This window comes from Aulonocara sp. 'chitande type north' Nkhata Bay, linkage group LG13, assembly GCF_057382095.1.
Source record: "Aulonocara sp. 'chitande type north' Nkhata Bay isolate Kocher_YH1m ecotype deep benthic linkage group LG13, A_spYH_male_GT1.1, whole genome shotgun sequence".
NCBI classification, from domain to species: domain Eukaryota; kingdom Metazoa; phylum Chordata; class Actinopteri; order Cichliformes; family Cichlidae; genus Aulonocara; species Aulonocara sp. 'chitande type north' Nkhata Bay.
The window spans coordinates 12,793,869-12,807,453 of NC_141356.1; the positions used below are offsets into that span (position 1 = coordinate 12,793,869).

The 13,585-nt window shown below is 39.0% G+C and overlaps 1 protein-coding gene across 1 annotated transcript; it reads left to right on the forward strand.

Moving 5' to 3' along the window:
- Window positions 1–3,962: 3,962 nt before the first annotated feature.
- Window positions 3,963–10,120, forward strand: LOC147315809 (uncharacterized). The gene is made up of 3 exons (XM_086258059.1): window positions 3,963–4,089; window positions 8,961–9,136; window positions 9,385–10,120. The coding sequence occupies exons 1-3, from the start codon at window positions 4,021–4,023 to the stop codon at window positions 9,848–9,850; spliced, it is 711 nt and encodes a 236-aa protein (XP_086114185.1). The 5' UTR covers window positions 3,963–4,020; the 3' UTR covers window positions 9,851–10,120.
- The last annotated feature ends 3,465 nt before the right edge of the window (window positions 10,121–13,585 follow it).

Sequence of the window (13,585 nt, forward strand, 5' to 3'; positions counted from 1 at the left end):
CTGAGGCTAAATTTACTTGTGTTACGAAACATACATGGGAAAAAACGTTCCAAGTCATCAGAACTGGGTGGTTTGAGGTTTTCTGTTCTTTCTCATTTTTCCTTTCATTTTCTCAGGTGAAGCTGCCCGGCTGTCTTTGGCTGAGGTTGGAGTCTCTGAGTGTGTGTCAATCTCTGCTTACTGGTGGGTACTTCTTTCATAGGGCTCCAGGTGTAAGAAGGACAGGTAGTGCCACAGTTCCCTGCCATCATTCCCACAGTGACTTTAGGGCCACATCAGTCTGTAAACTACCAGTTGGTCATCCATTCACAGTCTTTTTTTAATCTCATGTTTTATGCCTGTGCTCCTTCTAAGCTCCTGCTTGGACCCTGACGGCTCAACAATTAGCTGACCTGCAGTCTGATAACCTCTGTTTTGTTCCTTCTCCTCACCTCCCCCTGGACTTTCACATGCCTGCACATGGATAATGCAACACATTGAAATCCAGGATGACATTTTTCTGTATTAATTTTTTTTCAGTGCTATAAATAAAGTACATATATTGAAAAGAACATGATTAGCTCTTTTAACTTTTTGCAGTTACAGGAAGTTGACTCAATAAGAAATCTGCATTTAATCTAAAAAACCAACAGGGTTGTTTCCCTGGTTTCATAAACATGTCAGATTATATCAAAGTCAATGACAAGACGACTTATCTGTTGCTATGATCGGTGACCACAGTAAAATCTTCATGGATGCATGTATGGTGTCAGTAAATGGTTTAAAGTCTTAAGCAAGCCTGTGAACCCACAATCATATACATGCGTCTCAACAGCATCACTGCTTTTCAGGACCCTGGTCATGTATTACTATTTATGTAGTTCCAAACATTTTAAAATAATCTTTGAATTGTGAAGGGAAGAAAAATACTTGTTATATGTGAACACCAGGTACTTTCTGTTACCGGCCTAACACAGGTGTTCATAGGTATGTTATATCACGGTCTCTGAAATGCAGTGACTTGTTCTGTGCCCTCCTGATATTTAAGGGTTTAATTGATTACAATTATGCTTGGCATGATGAGCCTGGGACATTTGCTCCTCATAATATTAGAAATTTACAGTCAGTATGCTCAAACTCAGGCTTTAGAAACAAGATTTAGCAACAATAAATTATGTCCATCTTTTATTTACAGTCTATACGCATAACAAAGAAGAAGGCAGGCCTCATCACCGTAAAGGAGAAACATTTTTAGAAAAATTAACAAGAACATAATTTCTTTGCTTTAAAGATTCCACATTATTTGTTGTAATATTAGTGAAATGAATCTGGTCAATGTCCAGAAAGCTTCTTCCTAAATGTAGAATAGATTAGAATAGAATAGAATTCAACTTTATTGTCATTGCACATGTCACAAGTACAAGGCAACGAAATGCAGTTTGCATCCATCCAGAAGTGCTTTAGCCATGATATAGATATATTACAAAATATATATTAGCAATAATATAGGTATATAGATATATTACAGGAATGGGTCTGTTATACGTATGAGGGGACAAAAATGGGTCTATTATGGGTATGTTACAACGTACACGATATGAAGGTATGTTATGAATATGCTATAACTATAAATATGTACAGGCTGTAGTGGGTATACAAGCTAGGGCTGGGCGATATGGCCTAAAATCCATATCGCGGTATAATTTGAAGCACGTGCGGTAACGATATATATCACGATATATTCTTTTCTTCTGTATAATGTATTTTCCACACTATAAGGACTTAAAATCCTTTAATTTTCTCAAAAATCAAGAGTGTGCCTTATGTATGAATTCTGGTTGTGCTTACTGACCTCGAACCGATTTTGACGTGCAGAAATCTGTTAAAAATGTTTTAGTACAACTTTGGTAAGCCGCACTGCTTGATGGATTGTCAGAGCATTACGGCTGCCGTAGTGAGGAGCTTCGTGGAGTAATCTGGGTCCAAAACTCCGTCATCCTCAGGTCCCAAAGTCAAACGAATACTGAGAGTTAAAAACGGTCTAAATTCTTTCATCTTTAATAAAATCATCAGCGTTGCTGCTTTATTGGGTGTAACAAATAAGTTTAACATCCATGAAAACAGAATTTATTAAATTTAACAGAGTTACAAGTTAACAGGAAGTTAGCTCGCTAGTTTCCACCTAAACATGACATACCATGTTCCACCAACTTTTTTTTCCACTCGATAAAAGTTAACGTGAGGGATTCTGGTGGTTGGGGACGCATGCAATCGCATAGCAGGATGCTATACACGGGCCAAACTTTAATCAGGAGAACAACCGAGATTATTCATGCACAATACGAGGTTGGTTATTAATATACTGCAACAACATGGGGATAGAACAGCTGCGAGAGAATTCAACATTAATGAATCAATGTTACGGAAGTGGAGGAAGCGCAGTTTTTGGCTTTCTCCATATTTCAAAAGTGCTTCATCTCTTTGCTGTGACTGTCGCCCGCCATAATTTGCAGATGATAATGGTTGTAGCGCAGCTTGGCCAGCTTGATCGTTGGCCAAATTTATATCATTTCTATCATTTCCACCCCTAATACAAGCTATGTATAGACTATGAAGAGGATATGAATATGAAACTATACAGAAATATGAAATATAAAGCTATACAGAAATTTGCAAGTTAGAAACAGTTGTAAACAGTTGTAGAATTATAATTATCGTATTGTACAGAATGATTGTTTATACAGAATTATACAGTAGTGCAGTTAAGATAACTGCAATATGTGGCTACTTTCTACAGAGGCTATATAAAGTGCTAGTGGTTGTGGGTGTGTGTATGTCCAGTCCATGTGTTAACGTGGGTCAGATGTCAGGAGGCAGAGTTCAGGAGTCTGACAGCTGTAGGGAAGAACCTGGTGGTCCACCCGAGGCGCTACAGGGTGAAGAGTCCATGTGATGGGTGACTGGGGTCTTTGATGATTTTCCCAGCCCTTTTCAGACACCACTTCCTGTAGATGTCATTTATGGCAGGAAGTGGTGCTCTGGCGATGCGCTGGGCAGTTTTCACGACCCTCTGCAACGCCTTCCAGTCCGAGGCAGAGCAGTTCCCGTACCAGACTGTTATACAGTTGGTCAGGATGCTCTCGATGCGTTCTAACTATGACCTGCTCTACCAGTGCAGCCTAAATCAGGAGTTTCATCACTGGAGTGTAACAGCAGTCAGTTCAGTTTACACAGTATCGTGCCACTCAGGATAAAAGGCTGCTGCCTGTCTGTCACCAGCAGCTGAAAATTTCTAAATAAATAAATATGAAAACAATGCAATATTTTATTTATTCTTATTGAAAGTAGTAAATAAATAGTTAAAACTGATAGCATGGTGCCCAGCTAATACAGGCATTTGGAATCACCAGTTACAATCCCATCCATATTTCCACGCTGTGGGAGGAAGTCAGAATACCTCACAGGTGAGAATCCTCACAGGCTCAAGGATAGGGATGGGTACCGGTATCCGGTGCCATGGTAGTAACCAGACCGAAAAGCAGCGCACATTTCGGTGCTTTATTTCGGTGCTTTTTTCCCCTGAGATGTCAGACACTTTGAATTCTAGCCAATCATTTTACGTTTCCGAGGATAGTAGGCGGGTCCAGGTACGTACGTTCTTTTAGAGCAGAGCTACAGATTAAAAGTGTGTGTCGGCTGTGAGAAAAGGTTCATTTAAAAGAAGAAAGGAAAAAAGTCTAGCTTTGAAGGTAAAGAGATGACTGTACTGTAGGGTGAAAATTGTGGCCACACTGGGAGGTTACAGGGAAAGTTTTCAGGTAAACTCTGTGCTTCTCTCACTGTGACCTAATTAGTCCTTACTTCATTTTATTTAAGTTATTTTTACACAATTGCATGTATTTATATTATATATTTAGATTTAAGAACAATGGTAACCTAATGCTTTTTCCACCACTTCCTATCCCACACAACAAAGTGGTTTACACATTGAAAAACCCCCTCACAGAAAGTCATCGACAGGAGCGATGTGTCCTTGAAGTGATGATGTGGATCAACATATGTGTCTGCCTTCCTCTCACTATACTGATCATCTACTGTGTGTCTTATATGGTAAGTAAATAATGACTTGTTAATCTCTTTTTGTGAGTCCACAATTATGTGAATAATTAGAACATTTAGCAAAAAACCCATCATTGCTTACGTCAGCGGTCCCCAACCCCTGGGCCCTGGCCCGGTACTGGTCCGTTTGTCGTTTGGGACCGGGCTGCGAGAGTAGAGGCTCGGTTGGGAAATCTATGGTTTAAGGGTTTTTATTGTTAACTTGGTTTCCCTGGGTCTTTTCCGGTGTTGTAGTTGTGTGTCTTATTTTGAAAGAAATATTTATGCATTACCATAGCAACCAGAGAGCATTAAGGGGCAGAGAGGAGGATGTTACTCTCAATGTTGTTGACACATTTCAGGAGGACGCTGCTAATAAAGTTACACAATTACACAGTGAATTCATGTTTATTATTATATTTACACAATACCACAGTTTTTGTCTTGGTCGTATCATTTCATTTTGTTGTATTTATCCGCAACACCTTAAAGGTCGGTCTGTGAAAATATTTGCTACTGTGTCGTGTGTCTTGTGTCTCCACAGTCTGGTATTAAACCGGTCCTTGGCGCAAAAAAGGTTGGGGACCGATGCTTTTCGTTCCTTACGTCATTTCTGGATGATATCTTCTCTGTTTAAATTAATGAATTGGAGCAGGTCAGTTTGATATTGAAAGCTCTTGATTTGGCATCTGTATTGATGACAAAGGATAACAAAGTAGGGTGTTTAACTCTTGTAATAGCGATGGCCGTATCAATACAAATGTCTTTATTGCCAATACCAATGGTGGTATTAGAGTCGGCCTAATACTAGCATAATATAGTCGATACTTTGTTTCTATAGCCCACCTTTTACAGTTGACTGTCAAATATATTTCATTTAAAGGCAACAGGACATTTAACCAACAGACGTTTACCCAAATTCTTTTAGACACAGGCAAATTCACATTCTAGATTTTTTTGTAAGTGAAGTCTTTATTTGTTTTTAACATCAAACCAAACAAAAACAAAACAAAACAACAAACAAAACAACAAACAACAACAACAACAACAACAACAACAAAAAGACAGCTTCCAATACCATGGTTAATTCACCTTTACATTTTGGGTCTATTTTCAACAGTTACTAACTATCGGTACACACACACACACACACACACACACAAAAGGGACAATAAATCAAATTCTTAAGTTATTCCGTTACTGAGTGCCTAAACAAACATACAACACAGCAAACATAAAGTTTAACAAAAGATAATTGCCCAGACAAAATAAAAAACAATCTCAGCCAAAAACACGTCCCCATGATTTGTCAAAACCCTCCCTATCATCATTAATCCTAGCCAAGAATTTTTCATACGGCACCATTTTCAGCATATTATCTTTCCACCTATTATATTCTGGAGGAGATGGTTCCTTCCACACACTGAGGATAACTCGGGCTGCTGTGATCACCCCCACCTTTATAACCACAAAATCATATTTTGAAACCCCCGGTAAAATGGTAAATGGCCTGTATTTATATAGCGCTTTACTAGTCCCTAAGGACCGCAAAGCGCTTTACATATCCAGTCATCCACCCATTCACACACTGGTGATGGCAGCTACATTGTAGCCACAGCCACCCTGGGGCGCACTGACAGAGGCAAGGCTGCCGGACACTGGCGCCACCGTAGGCAACGGGTGAAGTGTCTTGCCCAAGGACACAACGACCGAGACTGTCCAAGCCGGGGCTCGAACCGGCAACCTTCCGATTACAAGGCAAACTCCCAACTCTTGAGCCACGGTCGCCCCACAAGCACAGACCAATCCCCTAATAAGCGCAGTCTTGGTGACAAGGGTATTATCAAACCAATCCACCTTCCTATTTTGTTTAATACTTTTTGCCAAAAGGGATAAACTTTCCCACATTCCCAAATAGCATGCATAAATGTCCCTGGATCTGAGCTACATTTCCAGCATATATTATTGGGACTGATTCCCATTCTATAAAGTTTGGACGGAGTGAAGTACCATCTGTGTATTAATTTGTACTGAGTAAATTTACCCCTGGCCTCGCTTACATATTTAAAATTCTACACCAGTCTTCTTTAGAAATTGCACAACTCAAATCTCTCTGCCATATAATGCTCAAGTTCTCACATATCTATTTTTTTAGATTGTTAAACAGATTGAAAACAGCTGCTCTATGTGCTGTACTGGACAATTCTAAAAACTCCACCACTGTATTTGTGCTTTGAGTAAATTTTCCTTTGGTAATACAATCCCTTATTTGTAAATATTTCCAAAAAAATTTTTCCCTTATCAAACCATATTTTTGGGTTATTTCAGTGAACAGCATAAACGCTCCCCCTGAGTAAAGATCGCTTATCCTGTGAATGCCTTTGACAAGCCATTCCCAGTCTGTACAGCAGTGTTGTTCCATAGCGAGATAAGGTTGTCTTAAATGAGATGCTTCACACATTGTGCACCTCTACCCAGACAGCTTTAGAATACCCGAGCACTGGGTTATCATGAAAGTCTTGTCCATTAATAGCTGAGCCCCGTGAGAGAACATCCAAGGGTGCAAAAGGTTTCACTAGTTCCTGTTTGATCTTCATCCAGCTCAGCTCAGAGTCCGATCCTGTCCAGTGCTTGACCAGTCTTGACATTTCAAATGCTAAATTATACAACTTCACATTCTGGAGGGCCATTCCCCCAATGTCTTTAGAGGCCCACATTTTCTTTATATTCACTCTTGGCTTCTTGAATAATCTTGAATTAGCTTCTCAAATTGACTAAATATGTGTAAAGGAATTCTTACGGGTAACATCATGGAAACATAATTGAACTGCGGGGCCGCCATCATTTTAATCACATTAATTTTACCACATAGTGTAATTATGGGGTAAATGGGGTACATTCCAGATTTTAAAAAACCCGCTTTCAAAATACATGTAAGGTTGAAAGGTATGTTTCTTATATTAACTATTTATTTTGATTATTATTAATGATCACTAATATTTTTTCAGAATTTATGTGTCATGACACACTACTCTGCCCTACATTAGGAGCCTTTATAAGTTAAAAGTATTGTACCGGTAATGTGTAATGCAATTTAAAGTTGCTGGGTTTTTAAAAGGTTTTTAGTTTTTTCTAAGTTCAGTGGAAGAATGGAGAGAACAGAAGCCATTCTGAATATAATCAGAACTTGGATGGACATTGGTTTGAACTGGTTTGAAAGCTACTGGTTTCTGTTCTGAGCAGTACTCAAACATGAAATAAAATCCACCATAGAAAAATTAGAAAAATGAAGTAGGTGATTTAGGCAGTTTGTTAAATGTACTTGTTCTTAAATTGTGCTTTTCTACTCATGCACTCAAAGTACTTCTGTGTCACAAAAGCACTTTTTCTGTTTCAGTGGTTTCTATCTAACATTCACACTGATGAAGCGTACTTTAGCATGTAAACTGGAGCAGCCAGGGATTGAACCCAAAATGACCATCTTTACCTGCTGAACCACAGCCACCAGTTCGATAACCATTAAAAATAAAATAAAGGAGTAGGTATGATATTAGAGCAAAAGAATAGCATATGTATGTCTCATTTTTTGACTTTTCCGATTGTTTTATTTTATTTTATTTAAATTTACATTTCACTGCGTGTTGTACTCGTATATGCATGTGACAAATAAAGAATCTTGAATCTTGAGTAAGAATATTATAGAAAAGTCGAAAAATAATCTAGTCAGGAGCCAGTTTGTGTTTAGCAGGATTGCTACAGTCTAATGAAAACACTGACAGTGTTGGGAACAGTGTTGGTCAAGTTACTTGAAAAAAGTAATCAGTAACTAATTACTGATTACTTCCCCAAAAAAGTAATCCCATTACTTTACTGATTACTTATTTTCAAAAGTAATTAATTACTTAGTTACTTTTTAAAAACACGATTTACAACCTGAAGAGGTGATAAAGCGATAGATCTTTCAGCCCAATTTTACTTTTTCTGCATAATCCATCATACAAAATGTAATCAAATGCAAAAGTCTCTTTTTTTTTTAAACTTGTTTTATTAGTTTTAACCTTTTAACTTTATGTATCAAGCAAAAATTAAATTATATGCAACATTCTCTGACTGGAAGAAATTTGTTTAATATTTTTCTGCACATTCCAGAACATAAAATAATTTTTTTTGTGTGTTTACACTCACTCTTTCAAATAGATGCAAGTAAAACACAGCAGAAAATAAATAAAGTCAAAGACTAGCGGTCCTGTTGCTCTATTTTCACCTGTAAAGCAGGAGTGGGGCAGGCGGAGGTTTACCCTGGTGCAGGTGTGCTGCAGCGGTCAGTGGAAGAATCCGCGAGTTTCTCTGTGAGTTTCCCATTACGTAACGCGTTACTGCCCATCTCTGGTTGGGAAGGTTACTTTTAAAATGTATTCCACTACAGAATACGTTACTCAATGAGAGTAATGGATTACTTAATATATTATCATGCTTTTTTACAACTACATGAATGTACTATTGCTGTGTGATTTATTACTGTTACTGAAGGTCCGCGGCTCCAAACCGTAGTAAAGGGACCTCTGGCTAATATGTCGGGTTCTGTGTCGGGCTCGTAGCCACAAACTAGCTTTACTTTGTTGTGTGGGTCAAGACAGAGAGAGGCGAGAGACAGAGAGAGGCGAGAGACAGAGAGAGGCGTTGAAAGGCTGCTCATACTCATATTTTGTATTTTAAATACGTAACGGCGGTACATGTATTCCGTTACTCCCCAACACTGAACACTGATCACTGTTTTATGTCTCCTTGTGCTGCTCATGTCATGTTTATTACTGCATTAATGTAAGTTATATTAAATATAAATAAAATTATTTACGAGTTAATTACATTTATATTTCCTGCAGGTGCAGAAGAGTCAGGTCTCTATCATCTATTACACAAATCTCCTCATCACCAACCTAATCCAGATCTGCATAATGACCCTTTGGGTGACAAGAGTGGAAAGCATCATCACCATCATTATTTATTACTGTGTTATGATGGCCAACCTTTACTTCAGGATGTGCATTGTTCTGGAAAGGTACCTGTTCAATGTGTGAATGTTAGATAGAAACCACTGAAACAGAAAAAGTGCTTTTGTGACACAGAAGTACTTTGAGTGCATGAGTAGAAAAGCACAATTTAAGAACAAGTACATTTAACAAACTGCCTAAATCACCTACTTGCATGTCTCTAAACATGATCTTTGTACTGTGAAGCATCCTTACTTTCAGAAATGTACTATTGTGCACTGTGATAATCAGAATTTGTGTTTCTTTTGTGTTACAGGTATTTTTCCATCACACACCCACTGCTGGACTGTCTTAAAAAAACTGAGAGTTCGGTGGTGGTCTGTGTTCTGGTCTGGGCATTTTGTATTGTCAGTGTCACTCTTGCGATAGTCTTACATGAATTTCAACGATTACTTGTTTATGCCGCTCTCCCTGCTCCTGTGTTCATCTTCTGTTCAGCTCAGACTTTCAGAGCCCTGCCTGCTGCCAACTCAATGCCTACTGAGGAAAAAGAGAGAAGTCTGGGAACTTTGATTTTGTTGTTTTTTAACTACTTTCTAGGAACCGTTCCCACAATGATCTTTGATATTCTAGTTATTCAAAGTTATATCAGCTGGATCTTGTTTCTGCTTGGTCCTTTTCTGGAATTGATTCTGTTTTCTTACATCTTCTCTGCATGTGTGTGGTGTGTGGCCACCACTGCATCAGATGAAGAAGTTGATGATGAGTGTGGCTTACTTTAGAACAGACAGGTGTTTTGATTAAAAGAGACACGAGAGAGAAATAAGGACGGAAATGGTTGAAGAGTTTCTGAGAACTGAGGCAAAAAAAATCCTTCACAAATACCGTTGCACGAGGACATCAGACTGTCAGCTGTGCTTCTCTCAACTGAAGTGTGTCTGTGTAAATAATCTTAAAAATGTTTTAGAAGCTGCTATGAACACTCTTTTTATTCCAATATTGAACACTGAAAAAATACCTTTTTTTTTTTTAACATTTCCCATATAGTTTACCTTTTTTCCTTTTCTTTTGTTTTCTTTGTTTCTATGGCTACGTCCACACATACACGGGTATTTTTTGAAACCTGAGATTTTCTGTTTTCTTTTTTTTTAAAAATCCGGTCCACATGTGGTATTCACTGAGCACGCTTCCTGATGTATTCGTGGATGTTCGCTGCCTCCTAGACTGTGGTACTGACACTCACTAGTTACTGGTCTTATCCTTTACGCTTAGCATACAGCTTCAGGGTGCTGGAGATGTTGTGAAAGCCTCCATGCAGGGTCAGGAGCTTCCTGTTCTTGATGTCAGTGGCTTCTATCTCCTACGTTGGCCAGCTTATATAAAGATATACATGTGTGCTTCTGGGGTTAAAAAACCAAATACATGTAGCAAAATGTAAATAAACTTGTGTTTATGCTTCTTCCTGCTTCTATTTGAATAATGGTTTCGCTTATGTTTGACTTTTTTTTGTTTTTGTATAATTGTAACATGTTCAGTAACAAGCTACCTATCAACTAGTATACTGTATGTTGTAATATGTAGCTATATCCATACCAAGCTGTTTTGAAGCTCCTTCAAAATAGGTCTAAATAGCTATATACAGCAGACTTAATGTCTTAACTTAATAAATCAAATCATTTTCTTGCCTGCCTTCTTTGAACCAATTAGCATCCACCATAGTTTATCTCAGTGCTTGTCTGTGTTTTGTTTGTCACCTTATTTCTGAAGAACGAGTCATTTTAATCTCTGCTACTCAAAATTAACAATCTCAGCCAAACTGATTTACTCAGGAATAAATAAAACACTGAAAAAAGCCAAACAATAAAATTTTTAAGTTATCTAAAGGACTTATATATCATGTTTAACCTGAATAGCGAAACACCGCGGGGGTTTGAAAACAATGTACCGGGAGTTCGCTGTTCTCGCTGGCTCTAGCGACCCTTGAACCCCCGACTAGATATCGAGCTGGTGGGTAACGGACGTCTCCGAAAACGTCGGAGCACAAATATGTGATGTCTTGATAAATCGAGCAGATATTTGAAGTCTACACAGCTACATTCTCACCTGAAATTATCTTAAAAGTTTATTTTGTGACCCAGAAAGAGTAATATTAACACCAGCACTGCCAGGCTTCTACCTTTAAAACCCGCCTTCCAGCCAAATGGATCATGGTAGGTTTACAGTTGTGTCATACTCCTTCCATTTCTGAATGATGGCTTGAACAGTGCTCCGTGGGATGTTCAAGGCTTGGGAAATCTTTTTGTAGCCTAAACCTGCTTTAAATGTCTCAATAACTTTATCCCTGACCTGTCTGGTGTGTTCGTTGGACTTCATGGTGTTGTTGCTCCCAATGTTCTCTTAGACAACCTCTGAGGCCGTCACAGAGCAGCTGTATTTGTACTGACATTAGATTACACACAGGTGCACTCTATTTAGTCATTAGCACTCATCAGGCAATGTCTATGGACAACTGACTGCACTCAGACCAAAGGGGGCTGAATAATTACGCACACCCCACTTTGCAGTTATTTATTTGTAAAAAATGTTTGGAATCATGTATGATTTTCGTTCCACTTCTCACGTGTGTGTTACAGGCCCCACTATGATGGGCGCGTAGCCAGATTACGATCCTGTAAAACAGGAGAGAAAGTGAGCACAGGAGACACGCTGCCGTTCGCCTGGTCAGTCTTGCCAGAATTTATTCATACAACACAAGCATATCTGCTCCACTCTTTTGTTAACTCAATTTCACAATAACTGCTCATTCCCTCACATGGCTTGTTTTCCACCAGTACATTTCAATATTAGTCCACACTACTGGCATAAAACAACAAAGGGTTTAAATGAATGAAACAAATGACAACTACACCTCTTTTCCCATAAATGAGATAAACAAAATAATTCACATCATCATGGTAGTGTCTTATCATAGAAAGGAAACTACTTTCAACATTACTGCACTACTTTCCTTGCCAGCATTTTTGTAGGCCGTACTCTTATTAGCGCTCTCACTTCATGTCTTTTTCAGACCAGTTAGATTCTAACACTGAAACAGCAAGTTTACACATGACTTCAGGCAGGCTCAGAACACTTTACACACACGTTATACAAAACATTTGTCATGAACACAAAGCTACAAGTTTATCAGGAACTGTAAACCCAACTGGGTTGGTGCTTCTTCTTATTATATGGAGTATTATACGCAGTTGCAACAGCTTGCTAGCGTTACCCAGGCATATAGCCTAGCTATAACATCTTACAAAGCTAAAGTAGCTCACATAGTGACAGTATAATACATCACATATCACAGACCCGTCTTATGTCATGAAAGTTTAAGTATCACAGTGTCCAGCTGTGTATTTCTTTATGTTTTTGACCACATTACTGACCTGTAAAACAGGAGAGAAAGTGAGCACAGGAGACACGCTGCCGTTCGCCTGGTCAGTCTTGCCAGAATGGAAAACTTACGGCAGCTATGCACCCGACTCAGTTCCCAAAGCACGCTGCTGCCCCCTACTGTCCAAAGTGTTATACACTCTCCTGGCAACAGGGAATTTACATGACATTGTGGCTTTAAATTACACCAATAAACCAGCAAAATAAAACATGCAAAATAATCTCCATATATCACGACACTTAACTCACAATTGTGACCACATTTCTGTGTGGATCACATGTGCACCACTTTGTGTTGGTCTTTCACGTGGAATTCCAATAAAATTGATTCATGTTTGTGGCTGTAATGTGACAAAATGTGGGAAAGTTCAAGGGGGCCGAATACTTTTGCAAGCCACTGTATATCTGTAACTGTCTTGCCTTTTACCCACATATGTCCTGGCTCCCTACTCCTCCTGCTATTCTCAGAAATGGAAATGTCCAGTTGCTCTACTTCTTCTCCCTCCTTACTTCCTCCTTAAGGCCAGGTCAGAAGTCACCCTGTGGATATAGACACATCCCAGGCGTCTCCCCTCCTGAATTAACTACCCCTATATTTACACATGATGCCCAGTTTCACATGATCCTTCCCCCTGCTCAAGCTATTCATACTTCTTCTGCTGCATTTCTACAAACAGAGGCCTCTCTTTTTATCATGCAAACCCAACATATTTATCCACAATAGGTTGGGCAACAAAGGATACACCCAACCCATCCTTCAACTCTGGGGAAAAGGAAGATACATTTATCGCATTTGGAGGAGTCTTCGAATTTGGACAGCCTTTGTCGTAACGCTGTGACGTAATCGGCCTACAAATGCGGCCTCTGAAGGATTGGGCCCCTGAATTTGGAATTATGAATTATGCTCCTCTTCAAGTACCAATAATAATTTAAAAAAAAACCTGAAAACATTGGCTCTACTTACCTGAGGACTGCTTTGAGGTGGTTAAAATCTCTAGTATGATGATTTTGTCCTAAAAGGAAGTTCAGGTGCTTACTTTACACCCCACCCCCACTCACATGTGGTAACACTCACAGCGCAG

What these genes read in the sequence shown, in the direction of transcription:
- LOC147315809 (XM_086258059.1), top strand. Translation starts at nt 4,021, where the DNA reads ATGATGTGGATCAACATATGTGTCTGCCTTCCTCTCACTATACTGATC. An exon ending in TCTACTGTGTGTCTTATATG is followed by an intron (nt 4,090 to 8,960) that starts GTAAGTAAATAA and finishes TATTTCCTGCAG; the next exon opens with GTGCAGAAGAGTCAGGTCTC. An exon ending in ATGTGCATTGTTCTGGAAAG is followed by an intron (nt 9,137 to 9,384) that starts GTACCTGTTCAA and finishes TTTGTGTTACAG; the next exon opens with GTATTTTTCCATCACACACC.